Raw genomic sequence first — 27426 nt, 5'->3', positions numbered from 1 at the left:
CCTCAGAGCCCCCATCATACCAGCAGGTATACTATACAGCCAGCCATCCCAACCAAAAGTCTGAAATGACAGCATAGCACCCTTACTGGACACTTATAAGAACAGATACTACACTTGATCGTAGCCAAAAGGCCAAACTCATGCCATATGGAAACCAGTCAAAGTGTGCTGTGTTGCAATACCCTATGCGTTTTGTCACTAGACTTCACCACATATAATAGTATAGCCATACAGGTTATAATCAAAAAGCTGTCCGCACAGAGGGTCTTACTAATGATAGCCAAAAAGCCTGAGACAGTGGTGTGCAGTTTGGAATAAATGGCTCTATAATATCAGACTATACACCAGCGGTTCTGGAAGTGCGTTTGGCTGTTGGGTCATGATTTGCATGGCTCTGCCCACTGTTGAGAAATAATGAGAAATATTCCTCTTACTTTTGGGATATGTAATGGAATGAGACATGTGAATACCTTCTGTTCTAAGAAGGATTTACTGTGTTATGGTAAAACCATAATACTACATCTAGTAAAATGACCTCCAGATGAGACGCCTAGAAATGTCGCTTTTACACAGTTATAGAAATATTGATATTTTCCTTTCTGTGGCTCCGTACACTGAGACATTCCAGAGATGCTCAGGGTTGTATGGAGCACTGTTCAACTTCCTCACAAAATCCTTCCCAAATGATGTTCATCTTGACTTAATCCCCCGAGCCGCGTGTGAATTAGGGGCTGTTTGTTTTTTTCGGAGAGCCAGTTCTGCAGGGTATGGTGGGGCCTTGTTTTTCTTAGATGGCTCAGCTGGGACATCCAGAGAAGAAGGCAGAGGATGGGGGTGATGGAGAGCAGGGGTGAGCAGACCCCAGGTGTCCCCAGGTACTCAGGACCATGACTAACCCTATGTAAATAAACACAGCTGAGCCAAGAGGAAACTGAGGAGAGCTTCTCATTAGAGGAGTAAAATAAACATAAACTGCTTAAGCACTTTGCTCTGTCAGATTCACTGCAGATAAGGAGAAGGGAAGAAGGGAGGGAGAAAGAGGGAGAGAGAGAGCAAAAGAAATGAAAGAAGAGAGACAGAGAGTTAAAAAAGAAAGAGCAAGACAAATTAGTGCGAGAGAGAGAGAGAAAGAGAGAAAGAAAAGAGAGAACAAAAGAAAGAGAAAGGAGAGACAGAGTTAAAGAAGAAGAAAAAAAAAGTGAGAGAGAGAGAGAGACAGAGAAAGAGAAAGAGAGAGAAAAAAAGAGGGAGAAGAGGATAGCAGGAAAGAGAGAGAGAAAAGAGAAAGAGACAGAGAAAGAAAGAGGGAGAGAGAGAAGAGGATAGAGGGAGAGAGATCGAGAGAGAAGAGGATGGAGGGAGAGAGATTGAGAGAGAAGAGGATGGAGATAGGGAGATCGAGAGAGAAGAGGATGGAGGGAGGGAGATCGAGAGAGAAGAGAATAGAGGGAGAGAGATCAAGAAAGAAAAGTATAGAGGGAGAGAGATCAAAAAAGAAGAGGATAGAGGGAGAGAGATAGAGAAGAGGATGGAGGGAGAGAGATGGAGAGAGAAGAGGGTAGAGGGAGAGAGATCAAGAGAGAAGAGGGATAGAGGGAGTGAGATAGAGAGAGAAGAGGATAGAAGGAGAGAGATAGAGAGATAAAAGAATGGAGGGAGAGAGATAAAAGGGTAGAGGGAGAAGGGGAAAAGAGAAAACAGAGAGGGGTGGGGAAAGAGAGATAGAAGAGGAGAGAAAAATAAAGACAGACAGAAATAGAGATAGAAAGAGACGAGAGGGAGAGGGAGAATAGGATAGAGAGGGGAGAGAGAGAAAGAGAGAGAGAGAGAGAGAGAAAAAAAAATAGAAAAAAAGAAAAGAAGGTGGGAGAAAGAAAACATACAGAAAATGAAATAGAAAGTGATAGGAGACTGAGATGGAGAAGCAAAGTAAGACACATAGCTCTACAAAGAGCATAAACTACTCAGGCAATATTTAATTTATTGATCAATGCTGATCAGATGGATGGAACACTCTGTGTGGCATAATGTACACAAGGAGATGTAGAAATATCAAACCACACAGTTTTAGCACTGAACGATTACGTGATTTCACACCATTATATGATACAAGTGAAATAGTACAGTGAAAAAAATCACCCATGCAGCTTACCCATTAGGCTGGCAGACCAATACCCCCTAAATATAAACAGAACAAGTGATGCATGAGTGTTGCAACCCAACCCAATCCATAACCAGCACCCTTATCCAGCCACACATAGGAGTGTAAGCTCCTGTGGTTCAGAGAGCGATCAGTTCAGTGTTCTCTGTACAGCACTGCGGTGAATGTCAGGGCTATATTAGAAAACAATCTACATATGGGATATAAACCAGCCTTGGCAGCAGATGGTACTATTCCTCGTATGAATCACAGAAAAGGGTAACACAATCATTAATGAACTGTTGCTGGTGACTGTACGCAGCCTCTGGCACAGTGATGGATTTTGTTCACACATCTTCTCCTGGCACCTCCTGTTTCTGAGTTCATTGTGACTCATTTGGCTCAATTCATTTTATTCTATGGGAGACATTTCCAGTCTTTACAGTTAGGAGCGGCGAGATGCGTAATGCGTGTTATAATGCGTAATGCGTGTTATAATTGATGGCTTGTGATGATAAGGCCAGACACCTTCACCTCCACCCTCCTTCTACAGAGCTGCTAAGAAGGATTAATTGGAAGCTGTTAAAATAGGAAGTAAGTCGTCACATTTTATGCTCTGGACTTAAATGTAACTGGCACGGGGTCACAAAACCTGCACAAGCTGTGTCTTAGCTTACTGGTGTCAAAAGCTCCAGATGTACCCGTCACCTAGGGATGCTTGCTACACAACAGCCTATCAATTCACTTAGAAAAGGCAACAAAAATGGGACTTTTCCCTCTTTATATGGGAGGCCACATTCTCTAAGGCAGGCCATACACGGGTCGAACTTCGAAAATATTTTCTTTCCAAAATCTTATCTAAGAATTTTCGTTCGTATTTCACACAATTAGTGGGGCTGCAGCAACAGCCGATTTTCCTGCAGCCATTGAATTTGAGTAATCGGACATGTTGGAATTATTTTAAAAACAAACGATTTTCTAATCAATGATGGGAGAATCGTGCGTGAAATGTAATCGAAAAAAGAAATGCGCATGTGCAAGAAAAGAAAATTCCCGGAAAGAAAAGAAGATTCCAGGTCAAAGAAAATTCTTTTCTGTAGCAACAATGGAGGTGAAATTGAAGGCTTGGTTGGCCGAATTTGGAAATCAATGGTGGCGCCATCGGATCACAAAACGCACAAATGTTCTGATTTTTCAAAAGAAAATTCTTTTGAAGTTTGACCAATGTATGGCCAGCCCGGTTCTCAAATCTGATGCCTTTGTGTATCAGAGCAGAAGGAGCGCATTAAATATGAAAACTGCAGTATATTATAGTTGACTGTCGTTAAAGGGGGGGGGACTTACCTTCCCATACCGGGTGGCGAATGTTCCGGTGAGTAACGAGTGAAAGATAATTATTGTCTCATCTAAATCCCACACAAATACACGCTGAGAGAGAGAGAGAGAGAGACGGTGTTACAAAATGTACACAACACAAATCTACTTCAGATTATAGTGTGAATGCGATCGTACCGTAGAGTGTAAATTTTTGTTTATTAAAAATCTTACAAGCATACAACATGATAAAAACATATTTACATATAAACAAAAAGTAAATAAAAATTGAGATGTACATAAATAAATGTGCAAAAATCAATTTGCGCAATCAAAACAATGTGTATAATTACTAAAAAAAAAAATAGTAGCTGCTGTCACTTAAAGCGATTCCACTCCACCTCTAAAAAATGTATACCAAAAAACAGTGCTGCGCTATTAAGTGACTCAAGACATCTAAACCATAAATGTATTCATAATATATATATATATATATATATATATATATATATATATATATAAATATGTCCACTGAATGTGAAAAAATATCTCAAAGAGTTTGTGCAAATAAATTTTACCGGTTGAAGAGAATCCAACCGAACATCAATTCACCAAAGTGCAGACAATAATATGTGCTCTCCACCACCGGTTTCACAAGCTGCTCACCTCATACAAGAGTAAAGAGTAAAGAGAGTAAAATCAGCAGTTTTCCCCTCTGGGAAATAATGGGAGCCCTACTGAAGAAGTCAGCGCCCTGACGACACGCATCTAGGGGGCAGAGCCTGCATACTGACCAAACACACTGCGGCCATCTCGATACTGGGATGTTCTGAATGCCTTTGCAGCTAGCACAAGCTGATTGTGACTTAATAACATAAATAGAACTATATACAAAGGAACATAATTGTATTATTTGTAAACTACTAAATTATGCAAAACACAACCCTACCTCCACCTAAACACTCCCCAAGGCTAAGGAATGATTAAACATTTAATCCATGCATGCATCCTTTTTCCAAAAATGTGATCTTATAAAAAAAATCTAGGGGATGTGAAAGGACAGAATAATAATAATAATATTAATAATAGTGTGTGACTGTGGGGGGAGGGGACATTAGGGTATAAGCTCTTCTGGCACAGAGACTGATGTGACTGGCTCAGTGATCTCTGTACAGCACTGCGGTATATGTAAGAGCTATATAAATGTATAATGATAATAGTGTGTGTCTGCGGGGGGACATTAGAGTGTAAATTTTTGTTTATTATAAATCTTTCAAACATACAACATAATGAAAACATTTTTACATATACAAAATAAATTAAAATATATACATAAACATAAATAACTTACATAAGCATAGAAACAGAAAATGGCTTTTTTTTGCCAGAAAAAAAAACCCTAAAGAAAACTAAATAAATAGTTTAGTATTAATATTATTATGATGCTTGTCAACAAAACACTAACCTCCACCTAAACACACCCTCAGGCTAAGAGATGATTAAACATCGATCCCATGCATGCAGCGTTTTTCCAAAAATCTGATCATAACAAAATCTAGGGGACGTGAAAGGACAGAAAGAAAAGCCGCACACCCGGAGACTGACAGACAGCAGCTATGGACACCTGACATTCCTCCACACCTTTGTCCAGGGACATTAGAGTGTAAATTTTTGTTTATTAAAAAATCATACAAACATACAGCTTACTAATAAAAACATATTTAAAAACATATTTACATAAAAATAAACAACAACTAAACAAAAACAAGCGTGCATACATCAGCAAGTAAAGAAAACCGTTTCCTGACAAGATAACATAGAAAGAAACATATTTTAATGACAACAAAAAAGAGACTACAAACCCCGAACCTCAACATAAACACAATCCAGGCTAAGAAACATTTTGAGATTTAATCACCATCAGGATGTGATTCCAAAACCCCCCATTAACCCCTCCCCCACATCATTCACACCGACTTCCACATCTTTCACCCTGACTTTCACATCATTCACCTTGCATTCTGCACCAGCCACTCTCATTCCCTTCCCACCTCTTCCCCACCATCATCCAATCCATCCCTCACCACCATACATTCTGGTCCAGCACCCTCCACTGCCTTCACTATACTAGGAGAAACAATAGGTGCAGACACAGACTTGACAACCACACTTTCTGACACTGACTGGGGAACCACAGACTGGGGGGACACTGACACCACAGACGGCCTCACAGACAGATTCTGACGGGACAGAGAGACTGGGATTCCTTGGTACAACCTCCACCAACCCAGACTCTTCTCTATCCAGATGTAAGAATTCCTCCACTAGCTCTGGCTTATTGTGCAAAGCCCCAGGGCACCAGCTATAAGGGTGACCAACCTTATCACATAGGTTACATTTAATGATGTTACAGTCCCTCGCCAGATGCCCCAGTTCCTGACACAAAGAGCACTTCTGTTCTGGACAGTTAGAGGAGAGATGTCCCTTGACATTTATGGCACAGCTTAAGTTGACCAGGGTAGAAGACGGTAATCCTATCTCTACCAATAAAGGCAGATGAGGGCAAATGCTTGACCACATTCTCACACACACTCATCCTCATTGACACCGACCACCCACCCGTCCAGATTCCTCTATCATCCACAATCTTTTTTAGCAGGCACAAAGTTTCACCAAACCTCCTCAACCAGACCCATAAATCCTCAGGGGTATAGACTCATTCCTTGTCAGGAAAGTCACATTCTTAATCAAGGGCTGATGTGAGACAACTTTGGGGACAAGCCCCTTCCAGTCCGGCTGGCCCCCATATATACATGCTCAAACCGCTCACAAAACAGATCCAGCGATTTTGGACGCACAAATGACAAATCATATTCATAGGAACCAGCCGGACTGATAAGAGCATAAATATCCTCCGCCTTAAATCCCATGGCTAGAATCTTATCCACAACCACCCTCCTGATAGGTGGAATACCTCCTCCTTCCCACCTGAGCTGTACCACATTCCTGCGTTCAATAGAGGAAGGTGCGTTAGGTGGAAGTCGCACAACATCTTAGGTGGAATACCTCCTCCTTCCCACCTGAGCTGTACCACATTCCTGCGTTCAATAGAGGAAGGTGCGTTAGGTGGAAGTCATACAACTTCTTAGGTGGAATACCTCCTCCTTCCCACCTGAGCTGTACCACATTCCTGCGTTCAATAGAGGAAGGTGGGTTAGGTGGAAGTCACACAACATCTTAGGTGGAATACCTCCTCCTTCCCACTTGAGCTGTACCACATTCCTGTGTTTAATAGAGGAAGGTACGTTAGGTGGAAGTTGCACAACTGGCTCGCTTCCACCACCAGCAGCATGACTTTGCCCCAACACAGCCTTAGCATAACTTCTAACTGGGACAGATGACACATTAACTGGCTGCATAGGAATATTAACTGGCTGTGTAGGAACCTCTGAAATTTCGTTTGGTAAATTACCCAACACTTGATCCTCCCTCCGCCCCTCCAGCAAAACAGTCCCGCCCACCATAGTCCCAGAAGTACCACAGATACCAGCAGTCCCGTCATCAAGTAAAGTCTTCTGTTTAGAAAAAACACCAGCTGTTTCAGCATTCATACAGCCCTCCTGCTCTGCAGTTTCAAGAATGTAAGTTCCTCTGGTGCAGACTCTGATGTGAATTGTTTGAGCACTACGTACATATGAATGATAGATATAATAATAATAATCAGTAGGACTTTCTGTTCTATGTTCCATAATATTTCTGAGCTGTGGACAGGCAGTTGGATAATCGATAGAAATGACAGCCAGGACATAAGCCGGGTTTTCCATCCATGTGTGTTATATTAGGTGGACCATCTGCTGATTCAGCAGGATGAAGACATTGCGGGGATTGGACACAGGTGGGGCAGTATAAAATCATGGCAGAGGTATAAGACAGCTCATGGAGCCTTCCAAGATAAAGAGGTTCAATCGATAACAGGGGGGATTATCTGTTCGCTTAACGGTTCATCATCTCCAGTATAATGGCTTCACCCTGGAATAAATCAGCGCTTTCTGCGAATCGCATCCATCAAACCCCTCTGATGTACATCTGCTGGAAGCTGATCATATCTGTCCTGGTGCTGATCTCTGTTATCTGGAGGTCACATCATCAGCAATATTGAAGATATGCAGAATATGCAGCCAGATGACGATGATGGACATCCTCCAGCCAGGAAATGACTTGCTGCAGCTTCTAATGCACTTGTGAAAAGCTTACAGTGTGCGGGTGAAATCAGAGTAGGCCATTTCAATGTAACAGAGGAGCCTATACACCTGTGCAAGACTGTGCAAGACTGTGCAAGACTGTAATGTATTCAGTGGCAGGGGACAGTAGGGTGTGCTGAAGGGTCCAATGGGTTCAGTGGGGTGTGCTGAAGGGTCCAATGAGGTCAACTGCTGGGGGATCTATTGTTGCTGGGGGGGGGGGCAACAATTGACCCATTAGCAACATAAGTCTTATGCTGCTGGGGGTAGTCAGTTGTTGCTGGGAGGGATCTATTGCAGGAGGGATCTATTGCAGGAGGGTCTATTAACGCTGGCTGCTAGGGGATCTATTGTTGCTGGGGGATTTATTGTTGAGGGAGGGGTCTAATGTTACTGGTGGTCAATTGTTGCTGGGAGCAATCTACTGTTGAGGAAGGGTCTATTGTTGCTGGGGGGGGGGTATTGTTGAGGAGGGGTCTAATGTTACTGGAGGTCAATTGTTGCTGGGAGCAATCTACTGTTGAGGAAGGGTCTATTGTTGCTGGGGGGGATTTATTGTTGGGGAGGGGTCTAATGTTACTGGTGGTCAATTGTTGCTGGGAGTGATCTACTGTTGAGGAGGGGTCTATTGTTGCTGGGGGAGGGGGATTTATTGTTGAGAGAGGAGTCTAATGTTACTGGTGGTCAATTGTTGCTGGGAGCGATCTACTGTTGAGAAGGGGTTTATTGTTGCTGGGGAGGGGATTTATTGTTGAGGGAGGGGTCTAATGTTACTGGTGGTCAATTGTTGCTGGGAGCCATCTACTGTTGAGGAGGAGTCTATTGTTGCTGGGGGGGGGATTTATTTTTGAGGAGGGGTCTATTGTTGCTGGCTACTGGAGGGTCTATTAATGCGGGCTGCTGTGAGATCCATTGTTGCTGGTCCATCCAGTCCTGAGATTTCTGAAGACCCTCCTAACCAGCAGAGCCAGGTTGGTGAAATGACTTTTCTCTCCTGCAGTTATGCAATATAACCTGCTCCAGGCCACCGGTGCAACTTGTCACGCAATTTTGACAGTTTAAAAACGCATGACAAGTCGCACCCGATTTGTGGAAGCGTTCAATTCGGTGCGACTCCGACTTGCACAGATTTTCAAAAGGTTTCTGCACTATTTTTGCCGATTTCATGTGCGACTTGCATAGACATCTGTGCATGAAACAAGCCGCACATTAAAATTGCACTGACCGATGGCTTTGAAATCGCGCCGAAGTAGCGCGATTTCAAAGCCGCATTCAGTGTAAACCAGCTCTAAAGGTTGAAGGCATGAAGGTAAAAACCTCCGGTGTGCAGCTCCCCCCCCCCACAGCCCCCTCTAAAATTTACCCAAGAGCCAATGTGCACAAGAGCCAAAGTTCTCCTGGGTCCCCCTCTCCTCATTGGCTGAGATGCAGGGGGGCGGGGCTGAGCCACGCTTTCTGTGTCTTATGGACACAGAGAGTGGGGTGAGCATGCATGAGTTCCCCTCATAGCAAGCGGGGGGGGGGGCTAGTGTGCCAGCAGGGAGGGGGGGACCCAAGAAGAGGAGGATCGGGGCTGCTCTGTGCAAAACCATTACACAGGGCAGGGTAGTAGATTATGTTTGCCACTGGCTGCTGCTACTGTCAATTACAGCCGAGGAGATAGCAGGGGCGGGGCTGGGCTGAGCTCGGGTGGGGATAATTCGTAACTTCGAAAAAATTCGTATTTGTTGCGTTCACTAACAGCCAAATGTGAAAGGCAATCCTAACACCTCTAATGTAATAGTTAGTTATTATTTAGAATTTTCATTCTTTTTGAATTTTCTTTCTTATTTATTTTCGGCATTCGTTATTTCGGATAATTCGTAACTTCGGAATAAATTCGTATTCATTACGTTCACTAACAGCCAAATTTGAAAGGCAATCCCAATACCTAGAATTTATTGCTTAGTGATTATTTAGAATCTTTTCGAATTTTCTTTCCTAGTTAGTTATCCTTTCGAATTTTTGGATTTTCTTTCTTATGTTTGGATTTTTGGGTTTTCAAATTTACAAATTTTCACATTTTCAAAATTTTAACATTTTCAAATTTTCACATTTTTAAATTTACAAATTCTCGAATTTTCGTTCTTTTCGAATTTCGAAAATTCATAATCGTTACGTTCACTAACAGCCAAATTTGAAAGGCAAACCCGATACCCGTCATTTAATAGTTAGTTATTAATTCAAATTTTCATTCTTTCGAATTTTCTTTCTTGTTTTCGGATTTTCAAATTTAGGAATTTTAGAATTTACAAATTTCAAACGAATGGCCTGAAAAAAAAAAAAAAAACAGAATTTTTCGGCAGTGCACGTGTCTGGTGTAAAGCCTTCCACGTTCTGCATCCTTTGCGAGTCTCGCAGACGTCGGCGCAGGTAGTTGGAACAAGAAAATCGTTTTTAGTTAATCTTCACAAGCGCTGCCAAGCAATCTACAGGACATCCATTCAGATCCACCCCGGCTTCTCCATCCATAATGTACTTAAAAATAAAATCCCTTTGTTATCCCGCCAAGTTTTTTTTTTTTTTTTTTTGAGAGCGAGTTTGCAAAGTCCTGTCCTACGGAGACGATCGCAGTCCATGTGGAAAATGCATTAAAGCACAAATGGGATTAGCTTGATGTCATGATAAACGGTCGTGCCTTTCACTCGGCGTTGTCTGCGGGGACTTGATGTATCGCTCCGCCTCTCTCCGTTTGTTTTGTAGATTTGCTGGGATAATGTGGAACTTTTTCCAGTCCAAAAGCCGGGATGCACAAAAAAAACCACAAGGTGAGCGGTGGAAGCACTGGTTACCCCCGGGACCTGTTTTCAAGTCTTTCAGGGTTCAAGTTTTCAGCCAAATTTTGTTTTAAGTCTTAATCTTTTTCCTAATTTTTTTTTTTAAACGGTCAACACCCAAAACAGAAACCACGCCGATTGGTAAACATAAACTCACTTTACAAAAAAAAAAAAGCTCTGGGGTAGATCACACGGGCAGCAAGCTGCAGCTTTAATGTGAAAGCACGCAATAAAAAAAAAAAACATAATGTACATGAACAAAAAGAACTCCGGTGTCATGATGAAGGAAGGAAGAGAGATAAACAAAAAGACCAGACATGTGCAGAACGAAAATGTTTTGTTTTGATCCGTTATTTACATAAATTAGTTTAATTCATTTTCGGAATTTTTTTTGTTTAATCGAGTTCAAATCGATTCAAATTTTCTAAATTCGACTGATTTTGAAAAATTTTAATCGATTCTAATTCAAATTCCATTTGAAATCGAATTCATTCTATTTGAATTTTGGAAGATGGTTATACTCTTTCTAGTCTATTCTTTTTTATATGCTATTGTATTCTATTCAAATTTATACTATTCAAAATTCGAAAGATGGTTATATTGGTATATTATTTCTATCCTAAAATATATATATTTATTATTAGATTCTATTCTTTTCTATTATTTTATTTTCTATTCGATTCTATTCAAATGTATGCTATTCGAAATTCAAACTCCGCAAGATGGTTATATTCTATTACTTTTTATTCTATTCTTTTCTATTCTATTTGAATTTGAATTTCATTACAATTCATTGTATTCTATGATTTTTTTTCTATTCTATTATTTTTTATTCTATCCTATTCTTTTCTATTCTATTTGAATTAGAATTTATTCTATTCGAAATTCGAAAGATGGTTATATTGTTATATTCTTTCTATTCTATTCTATATTTTTTATTCTATTTTCTATTCAAATTTGAATTTATTTTATTCAGAATTCAAATTCCGCAAGATGGTTATATTCTATTTTATTCTATTATTTTTTTTTTTATTCTATTATTTTTTTCTATTCTTTTCTTTTCTATTTGAAATATGGTTATATTGTTATATTCTTTCTATTCTATTATATATTTTTTTTCATTCGATTCTATTATTTTCTATTATTTTATTTTTCTACTCGATTCTATTCAAATTTATTCTATTTGAATTCCACAAGATGGTTATATTCTATTTTATTCTATTCTTTTTTTCTATTCTATTCTATTCTATTCTATTTGAAATTTAAAATTTCAGAAGATGGTTAAATTCTTTCTATTTTAGTCTATTCTATTCTTTTTTATTCTATTCCTTTATTTTTTATTCTATTTTAGTCTGTTCTTTTATTTTCTATTTTACTTGGTTCTGTTTTACTCTATTCTTTTCTAATCTATTCTATTCTTTTCTATTCTATTCCTTTATTTTCTATTCTATCACTTTATTTGCTATTCTATTCTTTTCTATTCTATTCCTTTATTTTCTATTCTATTTTATTCTCTTCGGGAATTCAAATTCAATTTGAAAACTATGAGCATTTGATTCAAAAACGATTTTAATTTCATCCCAAAGCTTTTGTTTTGTTATTTTGGATTCGTTTAAATTCATCATTATTGTAATTCGGAAATTCGGATGCATCAGAATAATGAAAAATCTGTCTAAATTTCGATTCAGAACTAAATGAACTGCACAGGTCTACAAAAGATTGTTGAGGGACTGCGCACCGCAACAAACATATCAGAGCCGCCTCAGTACTGGGAGGAAGGGGGTTGGGTGACAGAGCAATCCACGTCACCAGCAGAGACTACAGCACTGGTTATGTCACTGATCACCAGAAGGGTGCTAAATTAAAGGGTTTTTTTTTAACACTAAGGGGTGTATTTATATAAAATACGCATGTAGCTGTTTGTTCATCAAATTTGAATCTGTGTGGATAGGACAAAATCGAACGTTCTCAGGGAACACTTCTGCAGATCGAAAATGTGAATGGGGAATTACCACATTATGACCACTAGATGGAGCTGAGGAGCATATCTATTTTCTTGTGATAGTCGGTTACCATCTAAATGGCCATTCACACATTCGCTCTGCAGAGAAAACAGCCCGAGAACATTCGATTTTTGCCCCATTCACGCAGAATGAATTTGCATGCAGTTTTGATGGACAAGCAACTATGCAATTAAAAAAAAAAAGAAAACGCCCATTACTGTTAAAAATAATTATTTGGCACCTCCTCTAGTGTCCAGTCACATGACTGGTGCCCTTGTCTTTGTCAATCAAGCGGATCCATTTTTGGGCAGGATTGGCTGGCTCTGCCTGTTGACCAATCCCCTTTTGTCTCCTAACATTTAATTACTTTAAATATTTAAAACAATATAAATCCTTTTTCAGTTCAGGTCCACTAAAAAAATAAAAAATAAAAGGCAGTCTATTATCTTGTAGACAATCCTATTTACATTAGGGGTCTTTTTAACCTTTCATCCAGGGAATTTGCAGGTACATTCGTTCTGCGCGAATTGGGCAAAAAAAAAAAAAAGAATGTTCTTCGGGCTATTTTCTCTTCTGAAACAAATGTTGTCATATTATGGGCAGCAGAATAATATTGCATGATGGCCACTAGATGGTGCTGAGAAATACATTGGAAATACATATACGTGCTTTTAGCACGTAGTTATACTGCAGCAAGGTGGCACTGCTGGGCTGGATCACGTACTAGGTATATGTAGTCTGACACTTCTGGGGTCTGGAGGGTGCACATGCGTGTGTCCCGCCACCGCCGACCCGCTCCCACAGTGACTGGACACAAGCGGGAGCTGATCTGCAGGTACCACAGGCTCCATGTCTGCCGGCACCCGCCGATCATTAGGCAGAGAGCCAAAAACGCAGATCTGCCTGGTTCACATAGTAGTAGTAGTGTCGGTACAGAAGGCGTGGATCCCTGTGTACCTGCAAAGCAGAAACAACTTTCCATGCCTCCCCCTAGTAAAAGCACCTCCCCCCACAGGGCACATAAAAACTAGGCACACAGTTAACCCTTTGATGTTTAAACCCTTCCCAGCCACTGTCATTAGTACATTGACAGTGCATATTTTTTTTCTAGCACTGATCGCTGCATTAGTGACACTGGTCCCTAAAAAAAAAAAAAAAAAGTGTCAGTTAGTGTCCGCTGCAATATTGCAGTCCCGCTATAAGTCGCTGATCACCGCTGCTAATAGTAAAAATTAATAAATAAAAAAATTAATTTAAAAAAAATTACCCATAGTTTGTAGACGCCATAACTTTTGCGTAAACCAATCAATATACGCTTATTGGGATTTTTTTTAAGCCAAATATATTTAATCACAAATTAATCACAAAAATATGTAGCAGAATGCATATTGGTCTAAACTGATGAAGACATTTATTTATTTTCATTGGATATGTTTTATAGCAATAGGTAAAAAACATTGTTTTTTTTTTTTCTAAATCCTCTGTTTTATTTTGTTTGTAGCGCAAACAATAAAACCGCAGAGGTGATCAAATAAGTGATCAAAAAGTGATCAAAAAGTGATCTTCAATAAATAACGATTGACTGTAAAAAAAATTTCCTTTTTGAAACATTTAATTATAATTATAAGTGTGTATTTCTATGCACTTCTATTGATCAATTATAAATTATGAATTTTGTAGTAATTAATCCCAATTTTGTTGTTGTTTTACTTTTTTTAGTAATCATTTCATACAGCACTCTAGAATCTCCTGAAGAAGCTCACTCGAAGCGAAACATGTAGAGCGGTAGTGTCTGTACAAATATAGGATTTAAACTTGACATGCAAATATCATGGATTTTTTTTATGTAAATGCTTTTATTGACATTAATAAAATATTTTTTATAATTAAAAAAATACTATATTTTCATTTATTGACACCTTAAAAGTCCCACAGCTGGCCGTTTTTTCACGGATTCTCCAAAAGAAAGCTCTATTTGTGTGGGGGAAAAAAAAGGACATAAATTGGATTTGTGTACAGCGTCGCACGACTGCGCAATTGTCAGTTAAAGTAACGCAGTGACGTATCGCAAAAAATGGCCTGGTCACGAAAGGGTTAAATCTTCCAGAGGTCAAGTGGCTAGAGAACGCAAGAGGAAAATAGCACAAAATGTAATTATTGGTCACATTTTTGATGTGATTTTCTCTAGAATTGTTACATTGTACTCTCTTGTTGAAAAGACGCATTTCTTTTTCAGCTCCATCAATGTGTGGTGTCTTTACTACTGCCCATTTTAAAAGAACATTCGTTCAGAAGAAGAACTAGCCTAAAGAACGTTCGTTTATTTTTTTTGCCCAATTTGCACAGAATGAACATGCAGATTCATTGGACGGATGGTAATTTTGTAATAAATAGACCCCCAAAGTGTCACAATGACCTGTCACCTCTGTTCTCTAGCTGGCCAACATTCCATGGTCGTGTGACCCAACGGAGGCACGTTCATTCCCCCCCCCCCCCTCCATTTCAGACATTTCTCTGTTCAGCCTTGTAATTCAGAACATCTGGCCAGCTTGGCACCGACGCCTCTTTACAAGCTTACAACTGTTTTCACTGGCAGAGATGCCCGCTCCATAACACTGGCGCTGCGTTCCTACGGGTCTGCGCGTACAACGTTCTACTCTCAGGAGCAGGGGGCGGAAAAATATACTGACAAAGGCTCCGGTCACACCTTCACAAGAAAACACCGGTGAAACTATGGAGCCATGCTACGTCCGGTGTGCTGCCAAAGCTTGTGTGCCCTCTCTCGGCTCTCTCTCCACATGACGCCTGTCGGCCTTTCCATTAATAAAAAAAAAAAAAAAAAAAAAAAGATTATTTGTAGTCACAGCAGAACGTAACTCCAGCACCTACCTCAATCTCATTGTCCATTGCTGGGGAGGGGTCATTATTCCGCTTAGATCTCCCTCGTAACTTCACATCGGAGCCCCTTTGCTGCCGCTCAGATTCAGAATCTTTGATCGGTGTGGAGGGATCGTTATGTGAAGGATATTCTCCTGCAGAGAAAATAGACAATTGTGATTGCCATGATGCGATTGGCTCAGTGTTCTCTGTACAGCACCGCGGTATACGTCAGAGCTATATAAATGTATAATAATAATAGTGTGTGTGACTGTGGGGGAGGGGACATTAGAGTGTATAATTTTTCAGGGACCCATTCGGGGCTCCAGCCCCCCCTCAGCCCCCCTTCCCGACGCCACTGGTTGAGTGTAAATTTTTGTTTATTAAAAATCTTACAAACATAATAAAAACATATTTACATATACACAAAATAAATAAAAATATGTAAGCTATTTCTGTTTATTTAGTACACAGTATATGTAAATATGTTTTTATAATGTTTGTAAGATTTTTAATAAACAAAAGTTGATACTCAGCCAGTGGCGTCGGGGGGGGGGGGGGCTGGAGCCCCGAATGGGTCCCTGAAAAGCCCCGGGTCTCAGGCATGCACCATTGTATTGTTAGCCCCGAGCGCCGCCACCGAGCAGGGACTGATCGGATCCCGAGCACCGCCGAGTGACATAGCAGGTCCTTCTGGAGCCTGCAGCACCTATGATGGACGTCCCACTGGTCCAATGCTGGGACCGCGGGACGTGTGATGTCCAACATAGGTGCTGCAGGCTCCAGAAGCCGTGAATTACAATACGGCCGCCGTGCCACATCACTGTGAGATCCCCGCTCGGCCCTCGGGCGGGCTGCTCTCCTCTGGCTGCCTGCTGTGATGATGGGCGCACCGCACACCAAGGCTGCCACCTGTCCTTCTCAAGACCCCTGAATCTTCCCAACCTCACCCAGAATGTCGTGCACCACCACCTCGACAGGAAGGACTTTTTTTTATGAAGGGAAACCTGACACCGTGCATTCCATGTGAAGAAATGGACTACTAAGCGAACTAGAAAAAGTGTCTCAAAATCAAAATCCCGATGAGTCTCAAAGGCTCCGTACGACCACTCCGCATAACTCAAGCGGGAGAGGAAAGGGATACCCAGAGCCCCACCCACCCCGCTTGTAGACTTCTTTATTGAAGGGGCACTGAAGCAAGAAATGGTCCTTTGTCTCCTTCACCCCACCACACTCCACTCTTGGACTACCACGGTTCTTTGCAGAGCAATGCTTCAGGTTGTCCTTCAGATAGAATCTGCCATGGAATGAGCACCAGGCCAAATCCCAAAACTTTAAAGGGATTCTCTCTAGATTGAGCAAATGCAGACCCTCCCTCATAACAGGGCCCAGGCAATCCCTGAAGGCCAGTTTCTCCTAAAGGCAGATTCAACAACCCTCCTCTGCAGGGCCTTCCTAGGAAGAGACCCTAATTTCCTCTTCCGTCACTTGCCACTGCCGAAGCATTTTCAGGCATGGAGCAACATAAGCCGGGAGATCACCATGTCGGACCCTCAGGCGTTTCACTGGCCCACCATTCTCCCAGCTTCGTAGAAAAGGCCTAAACCAGAACTGAAAAATACCAACCCACCCAGGTGGTTCCTCTGCCAGCATGTTAGCAAAATTATGTTTCAAAAACATCAGAGAAAAAAATACCCCCGGGTTGACCATACCAAGGCCACCCATCCGCCTGGGAAGGTAGGTTACAGACCTCTTAATGAGATTCAGTTTGCTCCCCCATAACAGTTGGAAGAAACAGCATAATGCCCCGTACACACGGTCGGACATTGATCGGACATTCCGACAACAAAATCCATGGATTTTTTCCGACGGATGTTGGCTCAAACTTGTCTTGCATACACACGGTCACACAAAGTTGTCGGAAAATCCGATCGTTCTGAACGTGGTGACGTAAAACACGTACATCGGGACTATAAACGGGGCAATAGCCAATAGCTTTCGGCTCTTTATTTATTCTGAGCATGCGTGGCACTTTGTGCATCGGATTTGTGTACACACGATCGGAAATTCCGACAGCGGATTTTGTTGTCGGAAAATTTTATAGCGTGCTCTCAAACTTTGTGTGTCGGAAAATCCGATCGTTCTGAACGCGGTGACGTAAAACACGTACATCGGGACTATAAACGGGGCAATAGCCAATAGCTTTCGTCTCTTTATTTATTCTGAGCATGCGTGGCACTTTGTGCATCGGATTTGTGTACACACGATCGGAAATTCCGACAGCGGATTTTGTTGTCGGAAAATTTTATAGCGTGCTCTCAAACTTTGTGTGTCGGAAAATCCGATCGTTCTGAACGCGGTGACGTAAAACACGTACATCGGGACTATAAACGGGGCAATAGCCAATAGCTTTCGTCTCTTTATTTATTCTGAGCATGCGTGGCACTTTGTGCATCGGATTTGTGTACACACGATCGGAAATTCCGACAGCGGATTTTGTTGTCGGAAAATTTTATAGCGTGCTCTCAAACTTTGTGTGTCGGAAAATCCGATGGAAAAAGTCAGATGGAGCCCACACACGGTCGGAATTTCCAACAACACGCTCCGATCGCACATTTTCCGTCGGAAAATCAGACCGTGTGTATGGGGCATTAGAGTGTAAGCTCCGCTGGTACAGAGACTGATCTAACTGTCTCAGTGTTCTCCGTACAGCACTGCAGTATATGTCAGAGATATTTAAATGTTTAATATTAATAACAGTGTGAGACTGTGGGGCGACATTAGAGTGTAAGCTCCTCTGGTCCCTATAAAGGGATGCAGAGGGTAGTGGACAGATGCACTCACCTGACAAGGACTCTGAGCTCTGATTGGAGATGTGGTGGGAGGCGTCTGGCAGGGCGTAGGTTGTGGAGGATATGGAGGTCGGGCTGATGCTGTTGGTGGGGATGTAGGGGGAGTTGTACGTCGTGCTGTAATACTGGGGGTACTGGCCTTGGCTAAAACCCGGGTATGAAGAATATTCCTAGGAGAAGAAATGAGACACAGTTCACTCTCAATATAAATCAACTCCTAATAAGAGATAAACACACAAATCTCTGGGTGCACCAAATCAAACGTCAATTACAGGGGGGGGGGGGGGGGGGCAGATACTTTTATACATTTCTGATTCTCACAATCTACAATTCTCAGTGTTACCAGAGCGGCTTCTTCTTTAGCTCTGTGTTAATTTCTGCTACATTTTGTTGGTCACTTTACAAGCTCTAATTTTAACACTTCAGCCAGCAACATAGGTGTGCGTAGCCTATTACGTTAGGGTGTGCACCCCAAAGCTCAAAAACATGTGTGTGTGTGTATATATATATATATATATATATATATAAATATATATATATATATATATATATATATATATATATATATATATATTTTTTTTTACAATTCTTAGGAGCCCCTTTGGGGGGGGGGGGGCTTTAGTAAATTGCCAGGGGTCACTTTTGAGACAGATAAAGGCACTGAGGACACACATTTCCCGGTCCTTTTCTCTGCAGCCTCAGCTGCACTGGGCAGTGAATGAATGGAAAGCGCTCTGTGCTGAGCGGATTCCTGTCCATTCACAAACTGAAGCATAATAAACACAAATTTACTGTGGTTCAACTGTGAAAGAACACAATGAGTGATCGGTAATCGGCGGTCAGCAGGAAAGATAGCGGTCTACCCATCACCTGCCCACCATTGACAGGTAGATCACAATGACGGATTGCTGACCCCCGGGTTAGGGTGTGCCCAGGCACACTCGTCACAACCTGTGCACACTCCTATGGACAGCAAAAAAAAAAAAAAAAACACAATTACAGGAAGCTAATAAAAAGAAAAATGCAGGTCCTTACACTACCTGTATATACAAAAAAATATCAAATGTATCTCCAGCCGACATTTTTTTTAAAGCAAGGATGCTCTATTGCAGTGATGGCGAAGTGTTTTGGAACTACATTTCCCATGATGCTCTGTCACTCTGCAGGGTAGTTGAGCATCATGGGAAATGTGGTTCCAAAACATCTGGGGGGCCAAGGTTTGCCATCACTGCTCTACTGAAACTGAAAAAACAATGGCTGAAGTTACAGCTTACATACAGGTAGTATAAGGACCCGAATTTGTCTTTTTTTATTAGCTTCCTTTATTTCCATGGATAGTACAGCATATGTAACGCTGGGAGCTTACTGACAAGGAGCAAAGAGATGAGAGAAGCAATCTCATCACAACGGTCATTCAGCATGTTGGGGGAAGGGTGGGTGGGTGACCAAATTGTTTGTCTGCTGTGGGGAACAGGAGGATCATGGATATGGCTGTAGTGTCTGGAAGGAGTTCCTTGACTGGCCAAACAGAACTCTTTTGGCAGATCTAACACAGCTGTTCACCATAGCTCCCAACTGTCCCTGATTTCGAGGGACTGTCCCTGATTTGGAGCAATGTCTTTCTGTCCTTCATTCCTCATTTGTCCCTCGTTTTGGTTTGATCTATATAGAGGTATATAAAATGCACTTTTTATCTATCAAAAAGCGTTTTCCAGCACTAAACCTTTCATCCAATTTCTAAATTGCTGCATTTGTAAATTCTAAAAGCCAATATAAAGGAATAGTAGTGGTAAAAAAAGCACTTGTGGGTTTAACCAATCTTTTATTTTTTTGTACAATTCTCCTTTAAGGGGGCGTGACAAGGGGGTGTGTCCTATGCCTGCATACTTTTGCTGATAGGTGTCCCTCATTCCCATCTCAGAAAGTTGGGAGGTATGTGTTCACATCTATATGTATTTCAGCTCTCTATTCAGCCTTTTCCCCTTCAATAACACTTGTCTATATAAAAGCATACCCCGAGATATTATGAATGACGAATGTAGAAATAGTTCAACAGATAAAAGATAAACTCTGCAGATTTTGGTGCACGGAACTGTACCTGGTGAACGCCGCTAAAGGCTCCGCTATTGGTCAGGCTGTTCGCTCCTTGATAGATTCCAGATGGACCTGCAGGATACAAAAAAACACAAAAAAATGTAACACATAACAGAAGTAACATTCTAAAACAACTTGCTCAACACTTCCTATTACATCCAAAACAGGGAGAGAATCCGCAACAATATATAAGTTGTGCTTTATCTGCAGTTCCCGAGTCCTGATGATGAACTACAGGCAGTGCAGACATTACAGCTCCCCAAATCTATGAGGTTAGCCGGCCCATCCCCCAACAGCAGTTCTATTATGTCCTCTGCTGTAATCTACTGGTTAAATCTCTCATATCACATGATGACCATGACCAGGGAAAAAAGCGTTTTCTCAGATATTGATTTTGCATTTTACAGGTTATTCAATTTATAACAGTGTACCCCATCAAAGGGCATTTTTTTTGTATGAGCCATGATGGCCCCTACCCCAACCCTTTGTGTACCGCTCTGTATGAAGTCATTTAAATAATTTCTGGTGATCCCGCCATGAATGTCTTTCCTCAGGCACATCCTGTTAAAGGGTGACAATGTTCTGCCCCCATCTCGCACTTGTGTTCCTGCATTGTCATCCTGTCATAGGGGCTTCTATAGGAGACTACAAGTGGCCATTTCAATTACACAGACGCGTTCCGCTGCTGTCACTGTCAGGAAACCTCCCTGAGAAAAGTCATGAAAACCATCTCTGGAGGGTACGTAGACAGGAAGTGGCTGTAAAGAGGCTGCAGTAGATCAGAAGCCTTGAGATGGAACGAAGGATGCAAAAAAAATGACAGCAAGTATTTTAATTACAATGGCAACTGTTTATTATACCCAGCACACAGAGCAACACAGGTCATCCCATTATTATTATTACAGGTGCTTATATAGCGCCGTCAATTTATGCAGCGCTTTACATATATATTGTACAGTCACATCAGTTCCTGCCCCCCCCAAGGAGCTTACAATCTATGGTCCCTAACTCACATTGATACATACATACATACTAGGGCCAATTGAGACAGGAGCCACCAGCAATGAATTTAAGGCTGCAAGGGCACATTTCGAGATATGACCTATAGGTCCCGTGGTACATAACCACAGAAGAACACATAGGACTCCTGAAATCAGCATGCTGGGAGTTATAGTTGCACAGCATCCGAAGACAAATAAGCTTTCATCTGTGGAGAAGTCTGGTTACATTACAAATTCCCAACACAGCAGTTCATTCTTCTTGCTGGGAGATCAGATAGAAAGTGTAAGGTAGATGAAAGGATGCCAGGAATACAATCAGCTTGAGCAGTTTTCATTAACACCTTCTGAAAGTCCCAGTCCCCATATCCAGGGTCACCTTCCAGAATCACTACAAAAGTTGTCAATACTTTGTCTACAGCAGCAATCTCTAAATTGGGCCTTTTTAAAAGCAACCAACATAACAATCATGTAATAAAAAATTATGGTTTTATTGAAAACACTTGTAAAATTCACATGTGGGACAATTTAAAAACAATGTAATACATACAAATGACATGGAAATGAAAAGTGGTGATACCCAAACTAATAGGCCCATTGATCGTACTACAGCAATAACATCGATTGGGTACTCTATCTACCCAATCGATGTTATTGCTGTAGTACGATCAATCAGCCTATTAGTTTGGGTATCACCACTTTTCATTTCTATGTCATTTGTATGTATTGCATTGTTTTTAAATTGTCCCACATGTGAATTTTACAAGTGTTTTCAATAAAACCATAATTTTTTATTACATGATTGTTATGTTGGTTGCCTTTAAAAAGGCCCAATTTAGAGATTGCTGCTGTAGACAAAATAACAGGGATGACGGCAACCCTGATTGAGCTCTAGGTGAAATAATATTGTTAAAGTTACTTTTACTATAAACTGGCTTTCACTTTGCCTCATAATTAAAGCAAATTGAATAGTGTATGGGTCGAAGCATTTATTTATTCCATAAGAGACAAAAAATAAAACAGACCAAAAGAATATATAAATAGAGACAGAGAGAGAGAATAAGAAGCAAAAATAAGAAGGAAGGAAGGAAGGAAGGAAGGAAGGAAGGAAGGAAGGAAGGAAGGAAGGAAGGAAGGAAGGAAGGAAGGAAGAAAGAAAGAAAGAAAGAAAGAAAGAAAGAAAGAAAGAAAGAAAGAAAGAAAGAAAGAAAGGAAAAGAAAGAAAGAAAGAGAAGAAAGAAAGAAAGAAAGAAGAAGGCTGAAGAAGAAAAGGAAGAAAGAAGAAGGAAGAAGCAGAAAGAAGAAGGAAGAAGATGAAAGAAGAAGCAGAAAGAAGAAGGAAGAAGACGAAAGAAGAAGGAAGGAGACGGAAGAAGGAAGAAGAAGAAGGACGAAGGAAGAAGAAGAAGGACGAAGGAAGAAGAAGAAAGAAGAAGAGAAAAAAAGAAAAATGAGAGAAGAAGAAGAGAAGCAAAAATAAGAAGGAAGAAGAAAGAAGGAAGAAGAAGAAAGAAGGAAGAAGTAGAAAGAAAAAGGAAGAAGAAAGAAGGTAGAAGCAGAAAGAAGAAGGAAGAAGAAAGAAGAAGGAAGAGAAAAGGAAGAAAGAAGAAGGAAGAAGCAGAAAGACGGAGGAAGGAGAAGGAAGAAGGAAGAAGAAAGAGGAAGGAAGAAGAAGAAAGAAGGAACAAACAGAAAGAAGGAAGAAGCAGAAGAGAAGAAGAAAGAAGCAGTAAGAAGTAGAAAGAGAAGAATAAAGGAAGAAGCAGAAAGAAGAAGGAAGAAGAAAGATAAAGAAGGAGAAGAAAGAAGAAGTCGGAAGAATGAAGCAGAAGAAAGAAGAAGGAAGAAGAAAGTAGAAGAAAGAATAAGGAAGAAAAAAGAAGGAAGAAAGAAGGTAGAAGAAAGTAGAAGAAAGAAGAATATACCAGAGAAAATTTCAAGAAACAAGCAGAGAAAACCACCCTGGAAGCCCTAATACTGACAATGTTTCTATCTGAATAATGATGGTGCAACACGGGGAGTCCTTCTGGTGTCTACAGGAAAACCTGTCTGATATCTGAAAGTCTTAGTAGCACAGGCGCCCCCCGTCTCTTCACCAAATGCATGCACAGCGCCCTTCCTGCAGCCTACAAAGATTGCAGTTATTTACTGAAGGACGCCTCAGTCTCTAAATCTCCTCTGTTCTGAGGTTGCTGGCTCTGTGGGGGTCCCTCTGCTGCCACTTCAAAGTCTTACACTGGAGGTGAGCTCTATGTGACCACATTTTTTAGGTTCTGATGGAGGGAACCCCATGGTGGCACAAAGCAGAGACAAGGTTGAAGAGTGCAGAAAGGAGGGCGAAGAGATGTTAGAACTGGTTAAACAGAAAACTCAGCTCCACTGGCACCAATACACAACTTTCTGAGGTTTTTTTTAACCATTTTTGTAATATGAGTAGCAAATAAGCAGTTGAATAGTTTAACAGACCTCATACAAAAACCTTACACGATGCTGGAAAAACCTTAATATTACTCCACTTGTATTTTTAAACACAGATCTACTGTAGGCAATGCCGGGACAGAGGGTGGGCAGGAGTGTAGCAACCCAAGGAGCAGTGGCGGGGGGCATCCCCTTTCCATATACAAGCTCCAGATCCGTGGCTAGCAACCAGCGAGCCTCAGCTTCATATCTACTCTGAAAGTTACTGCTGTTATCACACTGTGCTCCAACATGCCCACCTTCCACCCCATTTGCCCACTGCTGTCAAGAAGAACCCACCGTGCATGTGCAACTACCTACTAATTGCTAGAAAGCAAGAAATTGGCAATGCATGTTCAGTGCATATTCCATTGCAACCATGGGCAGCTGGAGCAAAGGGGCAGAGAATGGGAGCAGAGTGGTACACCCATTCTACAACATGCATTAGTGTTTGTCACTTTTTTGTTTGATGTTACACGTTTCTCACAGTGTGATCAGTAGGGTGTGGGTCCTCGGGCCTACCCTGAAAGTTTTGGGAGGGGGTGGACATGGCATTCTGGCTTGGTTCCCCCTCTCTCATGGGGGTCTCACTCTGGGGGAGTCCCACCGTGTACTTGGGTGGGTCTGTTTTTCGGCAGACCTTCCAGAGGAAGGGGGTCCATCTCGTTTCGGCCAGATGGACCCAGTGAAGTACCTCAGTCCCCGTCTGGAGCCTAATGCCACGGGGGATCAGGGTAAAATCCTTCCTAGGGAGGACCGTGTACCACCTGTTGCATGTTTTGTGTCACTCTTTATGTGTGCACTTTTTTTGGCACCGGGTGGAGTTTTTGGGTTTGTTTCACACGCCACGGGCTTTAAAAAAAAAAAAAAAAATTCTTACCTTTTACCAGTATTTTTTTTTTTTTCAGTTGGCGATAGGGTCTCTTTAAGTTAGTCAATAAAATGTATCGTTTAAACTCCAAACTTTCTGCACACTTCCACAAATTTAAGAAAAATGTTTGGCTTTAGATACAAAGTAACTATTGTCAGTTGTTTCACTGAAAAGATCTGGCCAGATGGGGAAAGAAACAACTGAAATCAGCAAACGTATCATTCCTTTTGTGTTAATGAAGTGCATCCTTAAAATGTACAATGGAAGTGCAATGACAGGATTAGTTTTGCGTCCATGTTATCAACAAATAGCGCTTAGTGGAGTCGATCGTCTTATAGACAGGGCCTTACCCCCCCCCTCCTTCTATGTCCTTTCCCCAAAGACCCTGTTTGTTTTGATATAAGCAGCTGGATTAGTTGGGGAATGAACAGCTGAACAAACCCGGCTGTGCCAGAGTTGTTGAAGAACTCTCAGAAAGTGACGCCCCACAGGGCTGTGCCGCCACGACCGATCGGCGGCTGCATGTAGGCGGCAGAGCGTGGAAAATGGGGCATTTGAAAGGCCGGGGCGCTGCACTCTTTGCGGCGGCATCCGAGGGGCCCCAAGCACAGGACAATAAAAATGAATGCCCTATTGTCTGTCCGGCTGGTGATAATTTGTCTCTCTATGGCTAAATATTAGTTTTACGATATTGGCAGGAGCTGACGCGCTCACAGCAATCAGGAGTGTTTGTTCTTGGCAGGAAAAATCAGCAGAACTTCAGCTATAAATCCGCTTTCACGACCTTCTGATTTATTTACTGTACAGGAATCCCAGCAAGGAGCCCATTATATGGGAGAGAAGTCACCTACTCACTCCCAACACCGGGGTATGACAAGAAAAATTCAGCCAGGAATGGGCCACAACCAAGAGGCACTGTGAATGCTGGAGCCAAAAAGTGCTAGCAACAAGGGACAACCGTGAGCCATGAAGTGCTCGCAATGAGGGACAACCGTGAGGCTCTGCGAATGGTGGACGTTTATGAGGCACTATCAATGAGGGACAACCATGAGGCACTATCAATGAGGGACAACCATGAGGCACCATCAATGAAGGACAACCATGATGCACTATCAATGAAGGACAACCATGAGGCACTATCAATGAGGAAGAACCATGAGGCAAGAGGTGTTATCAATGATGGACAACCATGAAGCACTATCAATAAAGGGACAACCATGAGGCTAGAGGTGCTATCAATGATGGACAACCATGAGGCACCACCAATGAGGGACAACAACAAGGCAAGAGGTGCCATCAATGAGGGACAACCATGAGGCACTATCAATGAGGTACAACCATGAGGCAAGAGGTGCTATCAATGATGGACATCCATATGGCCCTATCAATGAGGGACAACCATGAGGTAAGAGGTGCCATCAATGATGGACATCCCTAAGGCACTATCAATGAGGGACAACAACAACAACCATAAGGCACTATTAATAAGGGACAATCATGAGGCATAAGGCTCTGTGAATGTGGGACAGCCATGAGGCTTGAGGTGCTATGAACGAGGGACAACAAGACAAGAGGTGCTATCAATCTTGGACAACCACGAGGCGCTCTCAACGAGGGACAACCATGAGGCAAGAAGTGCTTTCAGCAATGGACAACCATGAGGCACTGTCAATGAGGAACAATCATGAGGCGCTGTGATTGTGGGACAACCATGAGGCTTGAGGTGTTATGAATGAGGGGCAACAACAAGGCAAGAGGTGCTATCAATCTTGGACAACCACGAGGCGCTCTCAACGAGGGACAACCATGAGGCAAGAAGTGCTTTCAGCAATGGACAACCATGAGGCACTGTCAATGAGGAACAATCATGAGGCGCTGTGATTGTGGGACAACCATGAGGCTTGAGGTGTTATGAATGAGGGGCAACAACAAGGCAAGAGGTGCTATCAATCTTGGACAACCACGAGGCGCAATCAATGAGGGACAACCATGAGGTAAGAGGCACTATCAATGAGGGACAACCAAAGGCATTAGGTGCTAGCAATGAGGGACAGCCATGAGGCATGAGGTACTATGAATGAGAGACAACAACAATGCATGAGCTATGAATGAGGCAAAGGACGAGGCATACAAGGTGATACAAATAAGGACCAACAATGAAGCACGAAGCACTAGGATTGAGAGAATGAGAGAAAACAACAAGCCTTTAGGCACTAAAAGTGATAGATATCAATGAGGAAAAAGTATGCTTTTGGAAAATTAGATGAGGCATTAAGAATGAAGGAAGACGATGAGGCATGGGTCCCCAGGAATGAATTAGATGAGGCACCAAGAATGAAGCATGAACCAACAAAAAAGCATGAGACACTTCCAACAATCAGGTACTAAGGATAAGATACGATGATGAGGCATTATGGCACTAGGAATAAGAGATGATGATAAGGCACGAGGCATTAGGAATAAGGGTCAAGGATTAGGCCGTGGGAATGATGAACAACGATGAGGTATGAGGCACTAGGTATATAGATTCACACCATAGCAGGTAGTAACCTCTTTTTTTCAGAAGAGGAACCTCTGAAATTTTCTTTACTGGTGTCTGTCATGTCCTGGTGACACCTGTGCCCCTATTTTTTTTTTTTTCTACAGGTGTCACAGGAACAGGAAGTGATGGATAATCTCCCCAAAGGGGGCAAAGGCAGGAATAAACACCTGGCAGAAATGTTAACCCTTCCCCACTGCATTCTAAACAAAAGAGAAACACTG

At 41.8% G+C, this 27426-nt stretch overlaps 1 protein-coding gene across 1 annotated transcript in view; it reads right to left on the bottom strand.

Moving 5' to 3' along the window:
• Positions 1–27426, bottom strand: part of EYA2 (EYA transcriptional coactivator and phosphatase 2) — a gene marked incomplete in the record, with an annotated part of 119458 nt that overhangs the window by 37020 nt on the left and 55012 nt on the right. The window contains 4 exon segments of the mRNA XM_073607201.1: positions 3485–3568; positions 15404–15546; positions 18236–18413; positions 20342–20409. Of these exon segments, the coding sequence (XP_073463302.1) occupies positions 3485–3568; positions 15404–15546; positions 18236–18413; positions 20342–20409 (473 nt within the window).

The sequence above is a fragment of the Aquarana catesbeiana genome, linkage group LG12 (genome assembly GCF_042186555.1).
Source record: "Aquarana catesbeiana isolate 2022-GZ linkage group LG12, ASM4218655v1, whole genome shotgun sequence".
Lineage (NCBI taxonomy): Eukaryota > Metazoa > Chordata > Amphibia > Anura > Ranidae > Aquarana > Aquarana catesbeiana.
Note: the sequence above shows the minus strand (reverse complement) of the source record. Positions and strands in the feature narration are given on the sequence as shown.